The following is a 25,077-nucleotide window of genomic DNA, read 5'->3' as shown; positions in this document are numbered from 1 at the left end:
TAAATTAGAAAAATAAATCTGTACCGCTACAACCCATGAAGGTTCAGGGGTGGAGTACTTGTAAGGAAGTACTGTTACTAGACTGAAGGTTGTGCAAGGAGGTGATTTGATCAGAATCACGCTCGACCGCCAGAGTTTTACCCAACTAAGGGTAACCTTTATAAGGCTGGGTAGACCTTGAAGGCCTCTATATAAATGGATAGAACATTAATATACTAATAATTTGAATCATGATAGTTTCTTACACCATTAAAGATTCAAAACATAAAATCCTTGAGGTGAGCTAGCAGAGCATAAAATATCCTATGACTATTTCCTGATTAAAATAGTCAGGATATGCCGGAATCACCATATCCAGAGGTGAACTGTAAGCCGAAATATGCGACTGGTTTAGAGTAAACTAAATTTTTAGAAATCCATTCTGAAGGTCTTCGTCTTGGGCTATAAATTATTAATTATAATAGGCGATACGAAATATGTTAATGATATGATAATGTGATAGGCACCATAGGATTGAGTAGGATAGGTTAAGTGGTTGATAACAGAAATAAATATCTATTTATGACTAGTGATAGTCATGTAAAATGCTAAATATATTATCGAGCTAATTAAGTACGAATGTTGAGTTAAACTGTTAATGTATAATTCGTTTTTCTTTTTAATATGTTTATTTATAAAAAAAAAAAAGTGAATTTAAATAATAAAAAACACAGACAATATCCACCTATCAAAGCCTCAGTGTAATTTTAACTGAAACACATAGTCAAAACGTAAAGAGAAAAAAAGTCATATGCTTTTAACAATTCAATAATTTAAAATAACAATACTGTATTATTTTTAAAGAAATTAAACAATAATGTTTTATTAAAGAATTTATTGTTATTTACAATTGTATAAAAATATATACAACCAGTAAATTTGCTGTAAGTTATAAAATAACATGATACAAACAAGTGAAGAATCTACCCATTGATAGAACTCCAACAATAATATCAAATTGTGGCATGGCATCCCTGACATATTAACCAATTGAGCTCTTTTCAGTGTAGCCCGCCGTACATAGTTGCTAAGAGCTCTCCCATTAGAGCTATTTTATAAACTGATAATTGTTCCTAATATTAAAGATTTGATAATAGATTTAATTTCATGAATATCATATGATAGAATTTAAATTTCATTATGCGGTATTGAATTGACTAATATTTAAGATTTACTAATAAAGTTTATCGTACTATCTGGTATTTTAAAATTAAATTTAAATCTAGTTTTATGAATATATTTCATTATATATCATTGAATTACTTAATGTTTAAGATTTGCTAATTAATTTAATTTTATGACTATTATATAACAAAATTTTTAATTTTATTATATGGTATTGAATCACCAAATTTTAAATATTTTTAAATTTCTCTTAAATTTCAATTTTATTATTTATTATGTAATAATGATGGAATTTAATAAAATTAATACTGAACCATTTTCATACTGTCTCTAATTTTTTTTTCCGGGCTGAAATTAAATTTTAATTAATTTTATAATTTAAATTTTATTATATGGTATTGAATTAACTAATATTCAATATTTGCTACTAAATTTTATCATACCTCAAGCTATTTTAAAACTGAATTTAAATTCAATTCAATATAGTATTGAATAATTTCAATTGATTTGCTATCAATTTTATTATTTCATAAATTTGACCATTTTCGAAACATATGTATGCCAATGAAAATATGAATCCATAGATATATAAAAAAAAATAGGGAATAAAGTTCCATAAAAGTGGTATTTATTAGCCATTTTAGGAATAACCCCGTTTTTACTTCCAGCATTGAGCCAAAACGTAAGAGATATTCTTCAAGTTGGAAGCTGCAGCCTTTGGTAGCGAGGAAGCAATAAAAACTATTTTTTTCAGTTGACATTATAAAATTACAAGAAGCAAAAAGAAGGAAAATATATATTTTTTTCTTGATTGAAGTAGAAACACCTTATATAAATCCATTGTCATAAAAAGGGCAATCAATATATTTCCACTGGAACAGGTGACCGATGACGGAGGGGAAGTGACGAAGTTACGGGCAAAAGGAAGTGAGGAAGATACGAAATAGGAAGCGCTCACAGCCACTGAGTCATAGAGGCGGACACGACTTGTAAATATGTCTTCCTATCTGTCCCACAGCCTTCTTCATCTACACCAGCAGGTGCCAATTCGCATTTATCAACAGGAAAAATTATAATGACACAAGGATTCACATCCTGATTTCCAACTGTACGAATGCCAGGTACTCCAATAGGAAAGTTAGAAGAATTATTTATAGTATTTAAACGTATTTTATTTAACATATTTTTTTTACTAATACTTTTTATTTATTGATAGATATTACAATCTGCCACACAGTTGTGAGCAATAGGTAATAGTGATGAATGATCTCATACATACTAAAATAAAATAAATTAAATAAATTAATAAAAAAAACTCTTAAAATATATACAAACAGAAGAATAAACAAAACGAACATAATCAAACTATCTGTATGAAAAATAAATAAATAAAATAACATAATGATAACAAAAGAAAAAAGTCACATTTACTCTCTTATATACAATATTTACACAATCGACCTGAGGATCCCTGAGCCCACTCTATCCTCCACCTGTGAGGGGTAGAGCAGAGCTCATAAGTCCCAGCGCATCACACTCACCGTATCACTGGTTTTAACATATTTATTTATTAAATTATTTCTTTTCTTCCAATACACACTAATCTTCTAATTCAAGGACTATCAACACGAGACTTACCAGATAAGAGACGACGTTTACGAAGGAGCTGGAATAGGGACCTCTTAAATTGATTTTTAAATTTCAATTTTAATGGAAAGGCATCATTGGATGACCTTAACCTTCATGCTTTCATGACATTTTTTTTTTTTTTTTTATTTATTTGTTTTTTTTTCTCTCTCTGTACATCTTATTCGCTGGTTTTAAAAATGCTTTTACAGTTGTGAATAAAATAAATTAAGGAAAAAAAAATATTTCTTTTAAATTATCTATTCATTGAAGTATTTCTTTTAACTAACTTTTTGTTTCGTTTTTTCCTAAATTTATATATATATTTTTTTTAAATTTATGTTTCTTTGTATAAACTGATCTACTAAGATGACTATTAGGAGTATTCATGATCTTTAGTTTAATATGTTAACGCGATGTTAAATGGAGAAATATTTCCTTCTTTTACCATGTTAAAACGATATAACATATAACATGGTTGAGAGTCTGTAAATAGGTCTGCTAAATGGAGAATGACGTCACGCAACAGACCAGCTGAGCTCGTCACCGGTTTGTTTGTTATGTTAGGTTACTTGCTCGTAGTTTGTGTTTTAATTCTGTTATAAGTATTGTTTTGGATGTTTTAACTAATACAGCAAGGGATGACAATAATAATAATGTAATGACAGTTGTCAATTAGCTCATCTTGATTCTCTTCCTAACAAGTAAGAAGATCAACAAAGCATTCAGTGGACAAACATTCACACAAATTCCACTTTTCACCCACTTTAGGAATGTCGAAATAAATTACTTTAATCTAAACTTTGAATTACACAATAACATGAAGTTTTGGAAGGAAGGTTATAAAACAAGCTAATCAAAAAATCCGCTAGGAGCACTAATGCATTTAACATGACTATATATGCCTTCTATTTATAGGTTGTTATCGTTTTTTTTCGTTTTTAGTCCTGATGGAGGCTAGAAATTCAGGCCCAAACGTACTAATAAATAAGTTTTTTAATTTCTATTTATTATTCTCTGAACGCACCCCCTATATATTATCCACGTTCAACTATCTTCTCATCATTATAAATCACAAACACTGCTAGGCAATAGTCGAAAATTTAGCACAAAAATTAGCAATAGTCGAAGCTAATAGCTACAATTACCATGGATACGACCCTTATTTATGAATGAACCATTGATAATAAACATCGTATCCTTAGCAACAAATAGTTTCTGGTCACAATATTACGATTTCTTTTATAACAATGCGGTTACAATATCTGATACTATTTTTAATATCCTTATTCAATAAAAATATAAACTTCTTTTAAAATACATATTTTTGAATACTTTTTAAATATATTTCTTGACATTTACGACTGTATTTACATAAGAATACATCTAGTAAATCTGATGTAAGATCATAATGAAGTGATGCAGGCCTGTAGAGAAACTACCCATTGGTAGCAGTCTAATAACATTCTACATTAGGTCTTGAGACCATCTTCTTTTCAGGCACCTCGGAGGAATGTCAGGAATAGAAGAGGAAACAAGGTTAGAAACTAGCGGGTAGTTAGGGAGTTTATAATGAAAGGATTGAAATCTGATTCGGGCTAGATCTGTTACATATGGAATATAAAGGTCACTATGGATGATTTTACTTATAACAAAGTAAGGAGGATTGAGGATTTTACGAAGGATTTTGGATTGTAAGGATTGGATACTTATTATAATCATATAGATCAGTCTTTTGTGATGCAATAGAACCGATAGAATTATTTTAGACAGTTTGTCAAGTAAGTGCTGTAATAGTCAGAATCCACGTACTGTTCCCTATCTTTTCAATCTTGTGTGAGGATTCCAGGTTAATCGTAAGTCCAGCTGTAGTCCAAGGTAGCGGATCTGTTCTACAGGGGTGAGAGCAACTTTATTAAAGAATATTGTGGTGTAGTCGGCAGGTTTACGACGAAGGGTAAAGGTGATTAAATAGGATTTGTTGAAATTTATTTTAATTCTCCGATTTCGACACCATTTTTGAAGGTTATGATATGGGATTGGAGAGTTTGGGATCCAATTGAAGTGTAATTATTAACTGCGAAATATTAAACAATAAAAACAAGATTTGTAAAAAAAAATTACGATTTGTATAACGAATATATAACTCAATATAAGGAGATTTTAGTAATCAAAACAAAATAATAACACACTTATAATTTTTTTCTAAATCCATTGAGATCCATTATATTGGGAACAGTGTTGGGCGAAAAATAGTTATAGTTGAAACTAATAGCTGATGTTGCCATGGATACGACATTTATTTATCAATGGTTTATTCATGGATAAGTATCGTTTCTATGGCAATTTAGTGCTATTAGTTTCATACATATCTAATTTTTGACCATGTCTGATTGGGAGTATAAGTTATTTATAATAATATTCTTTATTTATATTAGTCCCTTTAGAATAATAAAAAATAGGCTTTAGAGACTTAAGAGTAAAAATAATGAAATTATGAAATAAAAAAAAAAAAAAAAGAGTGAAGCAACAATGTAACAAAATAAAATTGATAAAATAAATCATCTTTTTATCATAAGGTTAACTTATCTCTAATTAAATAAAATGAAAAAGAATCAAACACAAATAAACTAAAAATAATTAACAAAAAAGAGCAATTAATATTTATATACATATTCACAAGTTTTAAAAGACAATTATAAACTGGATTTTCTCTGGTCAATTCATAAACATTTTTTGATGTTAATAAACTTCCAATTGAATGTAATTTATATTAAATTATCATATTATAGAAGAATGTGCAGAGAATGCACAAATAAGTAATGGTAGAAAAGAGAGAATAGCGTAAAGATGTGACATGATTTCCTATATGAAATTCAAATTATGAAAAATTGTGAGGTTTAAAGTACATGAATATGGGACAGTGGTCCCGAAACGTTGTACTATAATATGATAATTTAATATAAATTACATTCAATTGGAAGTTTATTAACCTCAAAATTTTTTTATGAATTACAATTATAAACATCTTACGCCCACAAAAGAATAAGCAGACAAATAAAATTGAATAAATAATTTTTTTAACGAATCATACTAATCGAGTTATTAACTAAGCAAAATATATAAATAACTTACACGATCTTTAAGAAGATATGTAAAACATAAACACGGATACATCCATAGAGAAATAAAATATCTAAATATATGTATTTTTAAAAACAATTTTAAAAAATGTACAAGTGTATAAAAAGTTCTTTATATGCTACATTTTTAATTATCCAATTGTTTCAAAAAATAAAATTTAAGTACAATAAAACTGATCGATCAGTGTGATATGGATTCCGAATTTAAATAAGTGCAGATAGGTGCAATAAACAGATTTTTATTTTCAAATGCATATAATATAATTACAATAAATATTATGTGATATTAGTTTTAATGTCAATTTTCTTTTATTACTAATTGTTTCTATTACGTTCATATTTTATTTTTTTAAAAGTGTCTATCCTCACACAAGACTGAAAAGTTTCACTAAAACTTCGAATTCCTCTCGTATCCAATCCTTACAATTCAAAATCCTTCGTAAAAACCTCAATGCTCCTTACTTTGTCAAAAATATAATCATACATAAAGACCTTAATGTTTCATATGTAACCTATCTAGCCCGAACCAGATATCAACCCTTCCATTATAAACTCCCAAATCCACTAGTTCCTCATTGTTCCGTCTTCCATTCTTGACAATCCTCCGAGGCGCCTGAAAAGAAGATGGCCACGAGAACTTCTAAATGTTATTACAGTGTCTAACATTATATTTGTAGGCATCAACAACATAATTCTTAACACATTTACATACTTACTCTTTTTTCCATTTTACGGGTTTCAGCTTCATATAATACGGGTTTTTACTCCATTAAAATCCGGGCCTTAAATATAATTAATATTACCTGATGTTAATGGATACTGACTGCGCACTATGATAGGACCCGAGGCAATACCTAGAACACATTCCCATCTTGGCTAATGTAACTCCAGCTAGTTAGCGATCAGTAACGATCCCATCAACGCCACGGCCGGTGCTCAGGTATCATTAACTGTGCCTGCGGAACACCTGAAGGTGTGTCACCATTCCAAGCCTTCCGAGTGGCGACACCGATTGGAATGGCCATTCATTTAGCTTTGTTTTATCTTCATTATCTTATTTCTTACTAGAGCTACAGAAGTATATCACCTTGAGAGGCTGAAGGCATACTATCTTAGATCCTCATCGGCAAAGAACTTTTCATTCACACTACACTATAATGAGGCTATCACAATAATAAGTTAATAGTTGGCCGTAGATTGATATGAGAAGAAGAAGGTCGGGGGAGCGGTCAGCGAAGATACACAAATCAACATAACTTAAAATGAAATCAATGAAAGAAACATTTTACAATCGTTTTCATATAATCATAAATATCATTTTCTTTCGCACATTTCATTATGTTAATTTAAATTGTTTATCAATATTTTAGACATTACTCACATATTTTATTATGTTAATAAATCCATTACTCATCATTTAAATTTTTTTCGCATCATTTATTATCTTTATTTACTTGAACACTTTCTGTTTTTGAACCATATATTTTGTATAAGTCTCGAAAATATTATATTTTATCTTCTATTAGTATCAATAAACTCATATCTACTTAAATTATTGTTATATATATTTCCAGGTGTGTTTATTATTTTTAATTTAATTTTATGTTTCTCTGAATTAAGGTTGTTATCTGTTTGTTTTTTTGTTTTTTCAGCGCCTGAAATACAGATCGAAACGTCGGCACAAATAAATAAATTTTGTTTATTTGTGTGTATTTGCTGACCGCCTCATCGACCATCTTCTCCTCATACTGTACAATGTTTATTATAATAATGAAAGCCTGACGAATCCGAGGGTTCGATGGCGATACCACTAATTCCTCGCTACTTTGATCTTTCCAGTGATGCCCCTCCAAACCCAATTCTACTAAATCAGTTTTAACGCAATCCTCCCATCTACGTTTCGGTCTACCCCTTGGACGTTTACCCGTTGATTCAGTGTTTATTACCATTTTAGGGATCCGCTCGTTACTAAGCCATACATACATGCCGCAATGCTATAACTTGAATTATATTTACCGGGTATAGGGCCCTTAATTCAGCGTTGTGTAATCTTTTAAATTCTCCCGTTAATTCATCTTTTTTTGGTCCGAATGTTTTTCGGAATACTTCATTTTCGAAAACCCTAAGATGCTGTTCATCCCTTAGTGTAAGAGGCCACGCCCCACATCCATAACGAACAGTGGGAAGGATAATATTTTTATAAATTCTAATTTTTTCTAGTTTTTCGATGGAAGCCGCGAGGCTAAGCAGTTTCGAAATTGAAAAATAACGAGCATTTCCCGCCTTCAAGCTTTTATTTTCTCATCAATTTCGTTTTTTCTAGTTACCGTAGAACCTAAATACTAATTAATTTAATTATTTGTTTATTAATTATTAATAGTAATTATTTTATTCATTTATTAGTGTTTCCTATTAGATGAAAGATGACCTTTATTTATGTACAATGTTTATTACTAACTAAAAAATCATCGATGAAGTTACTACTGAAATACGGTTTAAGCGTAAGTCGTTCAATATCTTTGAGATTGTTTCTGACTATGTTAAGTCTAAATTACAGAAAAATACGAATCATACATAAAAAAAAAATTGGACAGTCTTTGGACTTTGTATAATGAATAATATTTATAGTAACATATGTACAATTAATCATATATTAGTCTTTAAGATATTTTAATTCAAATTTTCAAAAATCCGTTATCATTTCATTTCTGGTTCTATCTTATCTACTTTTCGACTTTCTAACTCGGTATAACTTCAAGATACAATTTCGAATTATAGCTCTTTCAAACGGGATGAAATACAAAACATTTCTTTTATTTACTGTATGCAATGGTAATAAATTTAGAAAAAAGATTTTTCTTTCGAAAATCACAAAAATAATGATAACGTGATAAATTCAAGATGATCTTTTCGATCTCTACACAAACATTGGGGACGTATATAGAGTGGTAAGGAAAATTTGTGGGAAGCGCAATTTTTTTCTTTTATATATACTCTCAAAGTCGTGTCAACTTAAAGTTTAGGCCTATAAGGGCTGAAGGGTTAAGCAAACTTTAAAAGGACAGCACAGATGTATAAAGCCAACGCACGTATTAAATCGTAAATCGGAAATATATTCCTATAGACTATGGCCTAAGATTGAGTAAAGTCCCATTGATACGATTAAATTCAACGATTTAACAAGACCATCCCCGGCTATGCTTCCTGCTAACTCATATACCCTTTTGTAGACGGTCATAGAGGCTATTATTTGTCCTACTAGCGGATAGAAAGCGGTAGTGAGAGCTGATAGACCTTAAGCCACTGGAGCAGTATATAACTAAACGGTAGCCCCAGGCCATGTTGGGACGGGGCCGATCCCATCAGCTCCCCCTGGTCAAGATAGAGGATAATCCCAGGATAGGGGTAATTGTGCTCTCATGGCCATTTAGGTTCCTTAAGGACGAAGGAAGACAGCGGGCATCCTAAGGACAATTGCCCGGACCTCCTTGCACTAACCTTCCACATCCTGGCCTATCCCGAGGGGCATCTTAAGGGTTAATCACCATCTCGGCATCTCAAAAGGATATTTGTCGTTCTACAGGAAAAGAACCTGTCGCTATCGGGGCTTTAATCATAGAACACGATCTTGTAATTAATAAGATGAAAAAAAACCAACTTATTTTTTGTCCTTTTAACCTTAATTATACTTTTATTTTTTTTAAACTCTTTTCTATGAATTACAAATACCAGTTTCACCCAGAGCAATATACACATCACCGCTTAACTTGAATAGCAGAGTTTAGCAAAAATTAGCTATAGTTGAAACTAATAGCTAAAGTTACCATGGTTACGACACTTATTCATGAATGAACCATTGATAAATAAATATTGTATCCATGACAATTTTATCTATTAGTTTCAACTATAGCTAAGTTTTGCCTATCTGTTGAATAGTAGTACAGCTCTCAATTTTTTTTTTTATTTTGAGACATTCTAAATGTTTTACCATAATTAAATAAAACATTAAATCTGTACAGCCCATGAAGGGTTAGGGATGCAATACTTTGTAAACAAGTTCAAATTATTAATTCAAAAAATATATATTCATATGGAATAATGTGAAAATTGTTTTCTATTACTGCGTAAAAATCTGGCGGTCGAGCTTGTGATTTTGACCAAATCACCTCCTTGCACAACCGTTGGTTTAGTAACAGTAGTTCCTTATAAATTACTGCACCCTTAACCCTTCATAGGTTGCAGCGGTACAGATTTTAATTTTTAATATGTAAATTGTTGATATAATTTTATGTTGATTTAAAAATGGACGGTGAGTCCGAAACATCATCGAATCTATAATAAAAGGTTGACAAGAGTTTTAAGGGTAGTTTTGTTTCATAACTGCAATTTCATAGCAGTTATAAATAAACATATACAAAATCATGCCTTGTAGTGGCCATAAAAAGGTTTTTATCAGAAAAAGAAAGTCAGATTATATTTCAGCGTCTTCAAAAACCTTTGAATACGAATTTAATATGCGCCAGATAAACACATTTTTTTTTTATTTTACGAAAATTCACAACGTTTCGTAAAACTCTTCAAGCTAAACAGTGACCTGTCCGAGTTAATTTGATTAGCTGAATAACATCCAAAATTTTTATTAAAAAAAAAATTAAAATTTATTAAACATGTAGCGCATTCATGTAAGAGTAGTCATAAAAACAACAACGGAAACTCACCTAAGCAAGCTTTTAATTAGACGCTTATTGCCCCGCTCCTATGGGTCGTAGCGTGATGTTATAATTATCCGTGTTTCCGAGTGAGACCATTTTGCTTTATAATTTCATCATAGAGGTACTCATAATTATAGTGGTGAGCTCTCAATAAAGCATAACCCATAAATATTCCCCATGACACCAAATTGCAACTGATGAGGAACAACTGAACCTTTGACATTAAAGAAGGATATAAACATAACAGCCTGCCTACACACCTGATACTTTATCATACCTATATCATTAGTACTAGTCGTCATAAAGTAGTCTGCGAAGGGTAAGGTACTCGATTTATTGCGCCGTTCCGGGAGTATAACAGGCGGGCCGTGGGAAAGTGGAGGAATCTCCCTGCGGAATGCCAGGAGATGAAGAAGAGAACGGATGGGAATGTGGAAGAAGAAAAGGATTCGCAGATGGCATAAGCTAGGCGAGAATAGCTGAGTGTTCATTTGACAGTAGGTTTTGCTTCGGGAATTACCTGCTATGTTCTGGCGGGCGTGTAGCCATCCAACAATGTATAGACCTCACAAGCTGAGGTCCAATCGTGTATAATGGCAAGGTGATTTTATTAAAAACCATAAAGAAGAAAATATACAGTTTATTTATAATGAAAAGGACAATATATTTTTAACTTTGAACTGTTAAATTATGTTTAAATTACCGGAATGTTTTTGTCAAATCGCAACTTTTTTCCCCTACTTTCAAATCAAGCCAACCTGGACAGAAATTTGAATCAGAAAAACGAAGGTCCATTAATAATAGTACTCTGAGTTAAGGTTATCTTGTTGTTTTTTTTTCAGCCCTAATGAAGACCTGAAATTCAGGTCGAAACGTCGGTACAGATAAATAGGTTTTACTTATTTTTGTATTCCTACTATCTTCTCCACATATCGAATCTACCGTCAACTACAAACGCCTGATTATAAAATACTGTAATTTTACATTATGAATGTGAATTTCGGAAAATTGAAGTTTATAGCTTTTAGGGGGTCTCAGAGACTTTTTGAAAGAATTTGTAGTCAATTATCATTTTTTAAAGGAATATTAAATTATTGTAAGTTATTTCAGATTTGAGGAAAGACACTGTAACTAACGAACATTTTAACATAGTAGAAGGTTTTATTTATTTGAATTGACATGTGTTTAACAACCGATTGTCTCAAATATTTATTATGAAATTGGACCTCAGCTTTACGGACAACTCTGATCAAAGGACAATAAGTCAGATTATAAATGTAATGGAGAGATTAGTAGATAAAATATTATTACCACTATCTAATTACTTTGTATGTCTAAGTCTACACGGTCATATTTAATGTCTTTCCTTACTTATTTTACATATATTTTATTTAATTTATATTGTCTTCATTGTTTTTTATCTTAACTATATTTTCTATCGGTATATGTATAATTTTATTTTTTAAAATTAATTACGTATTCTATTATTTAATCCATACTTATGTTTCCTACATTATATAATTATTATAGTTATTATTACTACCATATTTTTATATCTCTTTCTTATATATTACTTATATGTAAAACCTATTATAACGGTCATCTTCCCTCCACTTTGTCTCTACCATTTCCACGTTTTCGTCACTCGTTCAATGTTAATCAAATCGAAAATAGTTGAAATTGTTTTTTATTCATTTTTATTATTATCATTATTATTTATTTATTCTCATCTCACTTTTTACCTTTTATTTCTATCATATCATCTTTTGTATTTTTATGTGTTATTATGACTCGGTCATTTTAAATCCAATAAAAAAAAAATTAAAACCTGTACCACTACAACCCATGAAGAGTCAGGGGTTTAGTATTTTGTAAGGAATTACTGTTACTAGAACAACGGTTGTGCAAGGAGGGTGTTGGGTGGGGCCTGGTTTTCCTAGGGACACCCTTACACGATGCCCAGAATAAGCTGAGTTCTTCGGATAATTAATTGGGGTATTAACTATTGCGTTTGGTAGAGGGTGAAAACAAATAAATGATAAATTGAAATAAAGGATTTACTGATTTATAAGGTAAGATAAGCACTGATGTATTTAAGAATAGTTAATTTTGCACTTGTAACCGTCAATAAATGTTTCATAACACTGTTTGATATATTAGGTGAAATAGACACTATGTTTTCTGATAGACGCATAACTGTTAAGGTGAAAAACAAAACACACCAAACTAGCTAAGATCACCATCACACTGTTATCTCCAATCCAAAGAGGTTATACTGTAGTAGTTAGGAATTACCTCTGCTAGCAACAGCTCATTTAGAGGTTCTTACATTGTTGAAATACGGTGAGTTTGGAATTTATAAAATTGGGGTAATGGAATAAAAGTGGCCTGAACATAGGTGATTTGGTCAAAATCACGCTCGACCGCCAGACTTTTACTCAATTAACGGTAACTTTACTTTCAATTTATGAGGCTTTGAAAACAATTTTCTACCCAGCCGGATTCGAACATGGGTCCTTGGAGTCAGTAGGATCGTGGCTTGCCACGCGATGCGACTTCGCTCCCTTTTAAATCCAATAGTTTATATTATTTTATTCTTACTTATTATTGTACATCTTATTTTTATTTATTTTTGTTCGTTATTTCTTTTTACGTATATTTACATAATTTTTAATCCTACATTATGAAAATATTCAAACCTGATAAAGCCCTACAAAGTGGGGCGAAACGTCGGAAAATAAATAGAAGTTAATTATTAATTGTGAGAGATAGTTGACCGTGGAAGACGCACGAGGAGAAGATGGTTGGGGGTGCGGTCAAAGTGAAATACAAATAAGTTGGTATAACCTATTTAATTGTGCCAACGTTTTGGCTAGAATTTCTAGCCTTCTTCAGGGCTAAGAACAGAACAAGATAACAACCACAGTAAGTATAGAAAATAAAAAAGAAAGTATAAACAGAATAACATAAAATGAATAATTATACAAAACAGAATTAATAAAATGAAGTGATGAGAGAAGCGGGAAATAAGATGTATACATAGGTAATTGAAAAAGTGGGTAAAATAACATAATTAAGGAAATGAAGAAGGCTAGAAACTCTAGCCGAAACGTTGGCACAATAGGTTAAATAGGTTACACCAACTTATTTGTGTTTCACTTTGGCCGCACCCCCAACCATCTTCTCCTCGTTAATTATTAATTGTTCCTTTTCTAACCGCACCCCCAATCTTCTCATTTTCTTCATATATTGACAATAAGTCAGGTTTCACTTTATACAGTTCGAAGATGACTAGACTTTACTATTTTCGAACCTCTTTGCCTTTATCGTTCACTGAATGATCAATCGAGAGGCCATTACGCCAATCGGTACAGTCAGTTCTCGCAATACCTGCTCGCTGTTGACGTCAGTACTCTTCCAGAGACTGTCCTTTCCCGACAGAACAAAGAAGTCGGCTTCTGGGACTAATCATCGAGAGCAATATCTCAAAGCTTACCCCTGGAGCCGGTAGCTGGTTGTTAAAGTCTCATTTAGCGGGTGACTCTGGGCTTCTCCTCATTACCCACCTTGTAAACTATATCCTCAGGAGTCCCTGCTCTGTTATTATCCTCTAGGAACGTGTCAGTGTATAATTTAAGTATTTGTTTGAGGGCTTCGTGTTCCTGCTCTATAATTCGTTTTGCTGCTACTATTAAGCGAAACCGAATCTTTGGTCCTCTTGAGCAACAGTACCTTGATAGCTCTCCATTAGCGCTCTGACGCAACATGACGATTCGAATAATTAGTATAGCTATGACGCGCTCAATGACACTGATCATATATTTCTTTAAAAAAAAAAATGCGTTATATAATAATTGTTTAGTTAATTCTGTAAATGATTTTGGGGTACAAATATGTTATGCATATGCCCCTAAAAATAAATTAGATAAAAATTATATGAGCAAAAAATGATTGGAGGTCAGTGAAGAACACAAATAAGCGAAAATTTATTTATTACTGCCAACGTGTCGGCCAAAATTTTATGTCTTCATCAGGGCTAAGAACAAAAAACAAAACAACAACCATAATAAATAAGAGGAATTACTGAATTATTAGAAAATAAGAAAACAACTAACATTGTATTGGAAGAAGATAGTCCGGGTGGCGATCAATAAAGGTATCAAAATAGTAAAAGAAAAGCACTAAAAAAGTCAAGGTTGCAGAACATCATTCTTATCAGCCCTAACGAAGCCCTGCGAAGTAGGACGAAACCTTGGTTAACAATAAATAGTTTTCTTTTACTATTTTGATACCTTTATTGTTTTCTTCATACGGCCAACTATCTTCTTCTAAAACTAACATTATAGATATAAAATAGTATTATAAGACTATACACATAGTAAGTACTCTTATTATGATATTTATAAGACCATACATGTCTTTCAATACTATTGTATTGTATCATAGTGGTATTCATGATCTATAGTTTAAAATGTGTTAATTGGAGAAATATTTCCTTGTTTAAGCATATTAAAACGATATAACATTTAACATGGTTGAGAATCTGTTAAATGTAAGAATGAAATCACGCAACAGACCAGCGTTTATGTTTTTGCTTTTTTGCTAGGATGTTTATAATACTCTGATAATATAATAGATAAAAGTAATGAAATTCTATAAGGTTACAAAACAAGTTGCCTAGACAATCCGCTAGGAGCTCCTCTGTATTTAACATATAGCAAGGACTTTAAATTGGACTGCTCACAATCCTATACTTATAGCATCTAGCATGTTAAAATTATTTAGATTTAACACATCATGAATACTCCTAATGTTAGCTATTTTCTAATTATTCTGTAATCCTTCTTATTCATTGTTATCTTATTTTTCGTTCTTATCTCTGAAGAAAGCTTCAAATTCTGGCCGAAAATTCGGAAATGGCCCAAGTTATAATGAAGTCCGAAACGCGATTTCGATCTTAACTTCGGTATAACATACCTTAAAATAACCTGTTACATAATATAATGATTTTTTTTGCCATCCTAACCTTACTATAATCATAGACCAAAACAACCAGTTATTCAATATAAGAAATTATCTGTAACTTTAACCTTAGTATAACATACATCAAAATAACCTGGTACTCAATATTTTTTCCCCTATCCTAACCTTATCATAACCATACACCGAGATAACCAATTATCCAATAAAACAAATTATCAGCAATCTTAACCTCTTTTTTATTATTTATTTATTTAATACCAGATCGGTTTGGTGGGCCTTACATGGTTAATGTAAGAGGTGCATTAAGAGGTATTTTTTTTTTAACCATTGATTAAGGGAGGGGGTATAGTCTCATACAAAAGACACCACTAACTATATACAATGTTATAAATAAATAAAAAAATTAAGATAAAATAAATAGATTAAAATAATAATTCTTTATAAAAGTAATGTTAATAACAAAAACAATGGCAATTTACGGATTTAACAAAATAAATAATTGACTGCTATTTGAATAAAAAAAATATGAATTTAAGAAAAAAAAATAAATTGAGATAAAATAATATTTTAGAGTGACAATAACAGAACTGATAAATATAGAACTTATAACAGGATGTCCTGTAGCGGCCTGGGCTTTAGTCTTCGGGTTGTGGTTGGGTTTCATGAACTTATTTTTTTATATAATCCTCTATTATCTCTATTTGCAATTCCCGATGCAATTGGCCGTAGTCTTAACCTCGATTTTTTTTTCGTTAATATTCGTTTCAGCGAGGTTCCACTGGTATATGAATTATAAAGCTATTCATTGGTGCCACTACATTAGAGAGAATTAGTACATTCAAGAAATGCCGGAACTTAAAATTTTTTTCACCTGTTCGCAGCGATTCTAAAGAATTTTCCACCTTTTTATAGAATACCGAATATTCTAGCAAAATTAGTTTTTTTTTTGTTTTGCTTTTTTAAACTTCACATTATTATATTGTTTTATTTTTCAAATTTACAATCTAGAAGATAATTCAAGCATGAAGAGAATTCAGTAGCCCATTTGAGGAACTCGGGAGGAATGGTAGGAGCACATTCCAGGGAATTTGGTGGTGGGCATTTCTTCCTGGGATAATACTCTTTATCTGCTCGGAGATCAGGGAAGGACTCTGAAGGTCTTTATGTTGTTGGCCGAGGTATGGTAATGGTGGTGACAAAATGACATGCCATAAAGCCGCTGTATCCGTTGGCAGCAATCGATTATGAAGAATGCTACTGATGATAAGCTCCGTTAAATGGAATCGATAAATCTAACGTTATTCCTTTTAAGTGACGTCATAACATTTAATAAATAATGTGCAAGGACCCCTAGGTATATTTGGCCCAGGAAACAGCTATCGCCTCGATATAATCTTATAGTAAAAGAGCCCAGAGCAAAAAATGTCAGTTATTTCATCCCCAATGTTATACTATAATGAAAACTGCGTATGATTATTAGAAAAAAAATTATTTAGAACGTTTAACAATCTGAACGCCATTTTTTTATTCCCCCTACCTATACTTGGCAGACTCTGAATTTTGACTAGTAATTATACATAGTTTTCATTAAAGTAATAAAATATTGGGCTTAAATAACTGATTTACACTCTAAAATCCCATGAAAGAGTTCTGGAGATGCTGAGTTTCCGCATACCTCATATTCTTGCTAAAAAATAATGAGGTACTAAAAAAAAAGTTTATAGGTACCAGAAATGGCAGGAATTCGAGAAATGTCATTCTCGATACTTCAAATGTTGCCGATCTGCGCGAAAGATTGACCGCTGTCAGACAAAGCGGTCTATTTTTCGGTGTAGAGCACAATTACCCAATTCAAGTGTAAAACTATCGATGTATGATAGTATCGATAACAGCCCGGTATGTAGTCCCAAAGAAAAGGAAAATATCATTCACTTCTTGACAACCTGCCACAAGTATAGTGAAATTATAATAAAATATTTCGGGCAGCGCACCTTATCTCCAGAACAATTACTCAGTTTATTAAAAGGCTCTAATTGGAGAGCTCTTAGCAGCTTTGAAAGATGGGCTACACTGGAAAGAGCTCATGATGGTTAAAATATGAGGGATCAATGCTATACAACAGTATGGTTCTTTTTTAAACATAAATACTATATTTTTGTTTTAAATTACTGACTAGTTATTTTAGGCATATAAATTATTTTTATTTATTTATAATCTTATAATTCTTTCTTGAGACTGGCAATTTTTTACTAAATAATTCAAAAACACTATCCAAATTATAGTCTCAAAACATTTATTTCATTTACACGTCCAACGTTTCGGCCAATTCGGCCATCTTCAGGGACAATCTACTACAAAAAGTTTCCATTATATGTATAATCCTACAATCAATTCAATTATTTAACATTATAATTTATAATTTACCTTACCTTAATTTACTATGAGACATATCATTTAACCATTTTAAAAAACTCCATACAGGGTATTCTGCCCAGGTCAAAACATTTATATCTATGAACAACATTAAAACCATTATGTAAACTTATTTTTTGTTAATCAGTATATCTCACATTTGTTTAATTACCTAATATGTAAAAAATACATTAAAATTCACAGTCAAATTATTTCTCTTTTACCACTATTTATACACTTTTATTACAACCTCACTTGTAACCTTCCTTTACTCAGTTCAAGCATTTTAAAAAATTATTTATCATAATTACATTTTTGTCACTTTTTCTCTTTATTACATTAGGCTAACTGTAATTATCCATATATAAATTATCCTATATTATTTATAAGTTAATCTTACTTAATATCTCTGCATAATGTTGATTTAAATTCCTCGTATCTGTTTTGAAGTTTACTGTGTAATCAATTATTTTTATTGATTATTTTTAGTTGGTGCATTGTAGCTAAAATTGTACACAGACTTTGAAAGACATATATTTTCCCATTGTCTATATCTTATAAATAAACACATTTAAATCAAAATAATTATAATAATCAAACAAGTTAGGTAACAAAGAAATTGTCCACGAGTAGGGCGGTATAGTATTTTTAAAAATTTAAGGCCAGATACTAGAGCATAAATGTCCGTCTACACGGTAACAGTTCTTAGCCATCCAACAACTATCGCAGTCTCTGACATGTTGTCACAAAAAAAAAAAAAAAAAAAAATGTGGGGCCAACCCTAGGAATATCAAATAGGAAATATCAACATCCCCAGGAACAAATTCACTCGTTTTTTTCATGGTCTTACTTGAATAGCTTCTCTTGAATGTTAATGGATTTTTTCTCGGCAAAGCCACCTTAAAAACACACATGGTTAGGTATTTAATTAATGTAAAATCATGGAATAACATTTTTTGAAATCTCTAATCGGGATCCACATTAAAATAATATTATTAATAACGAAAAAAATAATCACATGTAAGCTCCACAACCCACGAGGACTCGGCAAGAGAGGTTTGGAAGATTAAGTAGAATTGGAGGACGATAGCCCAGGTGGCGGGGAATAAAGGTATCAAAATAGTAAAAGAAAACTATTTATTGCTAACCAACGTTTGCAGGGCTTCTTCGGGGTTAAATGAGAAAAGTATTAATAATAACAATATAAGGAAATATACATGTTGGTAGACTGGAGGCAAATTGCTAATAAATATTTTTTAAAAATAAATATTTTTTAAAAAGTTGCTAATAAACATATTTTTCTATATGTTTTATAAACTTAACAATTGTTTTTTAAAAATTTTAATCTTCTGTTAATTCTAAAATGTTTGTATATTGTTTTCTCATTTAGCCCTGACGAAGCACTGTAAAGTGGGGCCAAACGTTAGTTTACAATAAATAGTTTTCTTTTACGATTATGATAGCATTATTGACCGCCACTCGGACTATCTTCATCAAATGAACTTCATACGGTCAACTATTATCTTCCAATTATGTAGAGTGTTGCGTTATTATTGTGAAGTTACAAAAAAAAAAAACCCACACGATCAGGAAAAAGAAATGATGCCAATACGACAGTTGGTATTGCTTGGGGGAGAAGGGGGAGTTTGAGCAAACTCATGAACCCTCCAGCAATTATCTGCCTTTTTCAAGCCCGCCAGAACGTTTTATTTTGAAAATCAAACTTGTAAAATAGTGAACCGACTTTACGGTATATGAAGATATGAATAATTGTAGATATGAATTATTATAAATGAAGATCAATTTCTCGTAAGGGAATAATGCAATAATAATTGCAGTAAAAATAAAAAAAAAAATATATATAACCTTTCATAGACAAAACGGATAAGAGGAGAGATGGGAACTATCCAATCATGAAAGGTATTCACATTGCAGAAGTAGGGAGCATAATTACTTGTAATTGGCATCCGAGTTTTTTACTCTCGAGAGATCCTCTCCAGCGATAAGCTAGCAACTCCTCGACTTGTTTACATCCTCAAAAGGAACTGTTTCTCGAAGCGGAGGAATCCCGATACAAAAGGGGGACAAGAAGAAATGGACAATGTCTGCGCATACAATGCGAGAGCTATCAGATCCGGAGGGGCAGGGATCCAGCAATTGCTCTAATTGGGCAGTATATCTGTCAGGGGGTGTCACTGCCCAATCAGGAGCCTTCTAGCAATATCTACTCTCATTATTCTTCAACCTGCATCCAATTACAGCCTTCGTCCCATCTAAGGATAGTTGACACTTTTTGCTATGTTCGTTCTGATTGGAGCAATCTGAATGTAGTACGTTTTAGCTTTATCCTTAAAGGAAGACAAGACGTCTCTATTTTACTTTTAAATTATTTCAATCAAAGTGAAATATGATATTAAGAAGGATGTATCTATATATATAATCAGGTATTTCAGGATATAGGGGACCCTCACATCCGTGGAAGTGGAAGGATAATATTTTTGTAATGTTTAACTTATAAGTTTAAGGAATTTTGAAATTAAACGTCACAAGCATTTCCCGTCTTCAACCTCGCTTTTATTTCCTCATTAATTTCGTTTTTTTCTAGTTACCGTAGAACTTAAATATTTAAACCTGGTACTGGTACTGGTGTTTGGTGGGGACAAGTCCGGAAAGTGGGCCTAGTGGTCCATTTTGCCAATCCCTGGCGGCTACCTAGGTTGCCGCCATGTACTAACCAAGGTGGGAGTGCCAAGATTCATTCTTCAGGACCGTCGAAAAATGAATGTTTAACTGCCCCATTTGGGAATCGAACCTACAACGTTCCAAACCGAGCGTATGGGACCTGCGCCCCAACCCGCACGGCCCTAATACTTAAACCTATCTACCTATTCATGTATTTCCTCCTATATCCGAAATTGCTTGAAAAAAAAATTTTAATGCTTAACATGTATTTTGTTTTATCTGCATTTATTTCGAGACTTAGTTCCTTACTAGAGTTTATCAACGTCGTCGTATTTAGTTTTATAATTGCCTTGTCCTCACCCAATATTACCAAACTATCAGCATACCCAAGCGGCATTTTACCACCCAAAAATAAACTCTTTTCGGTATATATCACATTTCTAATAACTCATTCTAGAGCTATATTAAATGAAATAGGTGATAGAAAATCGCCTTGTTTTAAACCCGACCGAACTTCGAACCTATCAGAATGACCAGAGATTCGTACCTTATTGAACGTTTCAGCCATCCACATCCGTACTAGATTTAACTTGAATTTTCTCTAACTATAACAGTGAAAAATACTGTTGGTTTATGTAGCTGTGGAATAGACTTATTTACTTGTAGTATCTACTTCTCAATCACTACTTCATATGACTAATGTAATATTATAACTACAAAATTCTATCCATCCGAACACCTGCGCTGAACATAGCACCGTGAACCTTTGCTCCAATTCTTATCTCTTCGCAGAACTATGAGGTGTGGTTTTCACGCTATCTTTCTCGGAGATCACTACAAGTACACCCCGAACCCACACAGAGTCTGCGATGGACGTGTTCGGTTAACTTTGAAGTCGTTTCACCTTTGGTTTATGTTATTCAAATGTCTCTTAGATAACTAAACCAGATTTGAAAATGTTAAGCATGCTTTGAAATGATTTTATGTAAACGTGACGGCTATAATAATAGCAACAAGTTAATGTAGTTTATTACATTAAATAATACATAAATATTTTGGATAATAAACCTTACTATAAAAAATTAGGGGTCGTTTTAGTCATCAGAAACGAAGCATTAAAGGTCCAAGTTACTTCCATGGTAGCTCCAGATGCATGCAGAGAACGTTTGGTGGTATCAGCATCGAACCTTCGGATTCACTAAGACATTTATTATTCTGTAGATAGAGAAAGGGGTTTCATACCAAATTTTTGTAAATTGTTGCCGTTAAAACACTAAATTTCTAAAATTTGTACATAAAAATTGTTTAGGGTTGAAACTCAGTTAAACATTATTATCAAGTAATCATCACATCAAGAGCAAGAAGCTACCGCTTTCTGTGGACAAGCCCAAAACCAGAAGGCAGCTAACCTGGAACTCGAATGAAAAAAAGGTGGTTTCTTGAGGGAGTGAGGTAACAGAAGACCTGAGCTCAGAAGTAAATGATTTTTATTTTTTGTTTTGAAATATTAAACTTGTGAATAACTCCACACCTAGCGAAAAGGAATTAGAAGATAGAGAAAGAAAAGGAGAAAAATAAATAAGACCCCAACACTTATTTCATTGTGGACTTCAATCATCAGGTATATCCGTTCTACCCACCAGTTTATCTTCCTAATTAGAATTGCTGTGAAGTCTAGGGAGTGGCATCCTTTACGAAAAAGAAAAAAATAAAGTCTTAAGAATTGCATTGTATGCTCCTAGGTTTGTAAGAAAAAGCCAATTGCATCGTTAGTTACAAATTTAGACAATAGAGGATTACATAAAAAAAGTTCATGAAGTTCCACTCCCAGTTACCGACAGTTAAAGGAGCAGTGAACTACAACTTGGGAATCCCAACCACAACCCGAAGAATGAAGCTCAGGCTGCTGCAGGATATTCTGCTTAGGTTCTATATTTACCAGTTCAATTATTGTCATTGTAAAATTTTATTTTATCTTAATTTCTTTTTTTTTTCATTAGAAGTCAATTATTTATTTTGTTAAATCCATAAATGTTATTGTTTTTGTTATCAACTAAAATGCACCTCTTACATCAACCATGAAAAGCCCGCCAGGGTATTAAATAAATAAAGAGTAAGAGAGAGTTGTAACTATTTTGTATTTGCTTACGGCAACAGTAATAGAATAAATAATTGTTTAAATAAGATCAAATGTATCCAAATTAAAGTCTGAAAACATTTTTATTTCTTTAAAAGTCCAACGTTTCGGCCAATTCGGCCATCCTCAAGGACAATGCATCAAAGAATCATTTAAAATCCCAAGAGATTTCAAGCAGAATTAATAGTGAGTGATCTACAACTTGGGAATCCCAACCACAACCCAAATACTGAAGCCCAGACTACTGTAGGTCATCCTGTTATAACTTCTATATTTATCAGTCTCTATTATTGTTACTCTAAATTTTTTTTTTCCAAGAGAAGTCAATTATTTCTTTTGTTAAATCCATAAATGTTAAAGTTTTTGTTATTAACTTTACTTTTATCTTTCATTAAGAATTATTATTTTAATCTATTTATTTTATCTTATTTTTTTTAATTATAACGTTGTATATAGTTAGGGGTGTCTTTTGTATGAGATTATACCATTACATTAACCTTGTAACAGGCCGATCTGGTATTAAATAAATTTAAAAAATAAATTAAAATTATATCATTTATTAACATAAATTTCGAAAAGTCAATAGATAAGAATTTACATCACTACATCCCTACTAGGCGAAATTGTAATATGTTTGACATAACCCTTACATTCCCTTTTTGTTTTCAATGCTTAATTTATTTTAGCCTCTAAATTATTCAGCCCACACTATTAATTTTACCAACAATAATGATCTATTAATTGATCCTGATATCTCAAAAGATGGAGATTAGCAGAATTAAAACATAAAAAAATGGGAGAACAATTGATGATGAACTGTCATCCTCACAGTTCTTATATTTGGAAGGTGCCCTCAAGTTCTTGGAAGTACATTAAATTCTGATTTCTTCGTTTTACCCAGATAACCTACCGCAGTCAGGGAACCAGTTCCCGGAGGATCTTCCATCCGGATTTCTCTAAGGACCTAAAATTCGGTAATACCAAAGAAGGAGAAGTTAAAGAAGAAATTCGGGCGTAGAAAGAAAAACATTTCTTTCTTTCCACTTTAAAAGATTCAGAAGGTACCTGTTAAGGATTTTGGAAGTTTTTTTGTTTTTCAGGTTATTCAAGAATTACAACAAATGCGATGCTAGAGTAGTGAAAGATAAACCTTACTTTATTTGAAGGGGAAAATACAGATTTTGTGATATGCTATTTACAACTACTATCTACAGATTACATTAGTCTCTAGTTCATAGGCTTGGACACCATACAACTTGTCTCCTAGAGGAGCGGCTGAAGGCGCGAGCTAAGCAGTTTCGAAATTGAAAAATAACAAGCATTTCCCGCCTTCGATCTCGCTTTTATTTCCTCATTAATTTAATTTTTTTATGGTTATCGTAGAACAAAAATAGTTGGACCTATCTACCTGTTCAAACGTATTTCCTCCTATATCAATGTCACCGAAATCGCTTTATCACTTTATTGAACTAAGTACTATATCATAACTAAGCAAGAATTTACTTAAGATATCCACTCAAAAATCCTCATTTAATTTATGAGATTTACATTACATTTTGATTTAAATATGTATCTAAATAATCATTTAAGGATATGCATACCTTGATATCTAGGTGGGCGATCTTCCTGTGGTGGAGGTAGGCCAATGCCTCGACTACATCCTGCACGAACTTGACGACGTCCTTCTCGTAGGGGACCAGGTTGTCATCGATGATAGTCTGCATGTCTCCACCAGGTGCGCTGTAATCACATATACTTTAATAACGCTATGCAAATAATAAAATATCGATGGTTAAGAAGTGAAACATCGTGATTACAAAACAACTAATGTACAGAAAGAACATTTAAAAAAATGTTTTAAAAGCAATATAAAACCTTCCTTTTGTGTATGTTAGATGATTTCTAAGGAAGAATTTTAAATTTTTACTTATACAACAATAAAAATTTGTGTATCGCAAATTGATATTTCCTTAAAAAGAGAAATATTAGTAGAGAGAATATGGGCGAGCTGGGACACTTTTTTGAGCAGGGAGTTCCTCGACTTGCCACCAGAGTGCAGGGTTGTTAGTTCAGACGGTGACCGATAGATAGCAGCACCATCGGCTAGTAGTGAGAATACGGGCGAGCTGGGACACTTCCGTGAGGAGCCAATCAGAAGCCAGCATTTTGATGACGTCACACATGGCGGGAGATTTGAATTCAAATATTCGGCTCGACC

At 32.0% G+C, this 25,077-nt stretch overlaps 1 protein-coding gene across 1 annotated transcript in view; it reads right to left on the bottom strand.

Annotated features, from left to right (window-relative positions):
- LOC106688877 (death-associated protein kinase 3) overlaps positions 1-24,599 on the bottom strand; it is a gene marked incomplete at its 5' end in the record, with an annotated part of 54,672 nt that extends 30,073 nt beyond the window's left edge. Inside the window, 1 exon segment of the mRNA XM_014433564.1 lies at positions 24,461-24,599. Coding sequence (XP_014289050.1) covers positions 24,461-24,599 — 139 coding nt within the window.
- Positions 24,600-25,077: the final 478 nt, after the last annotated feature.

Source organism: Halyomorpha halys, unplaced genomic scaffold (genome assembly GCF_000696795.3).
Source record: "Halyomorpha halys isolate HHAL.00 unplaced genomic scaffold, Hhal_1.1 Scaffold1224.1, whole genome shotgun sequence".
Lineage (NCBI taxonomy): Eukaryota > Metazoa > Arthropoda > Insecta > Hemiptera > Pentatomidae > Halyomorpha > Halyomorpha halys.
The sequence above is the reverse complement of the archived record's forward strand: the minus strand, read 5'-3'. Positions and strand labels throughout refer to the sequence as shown.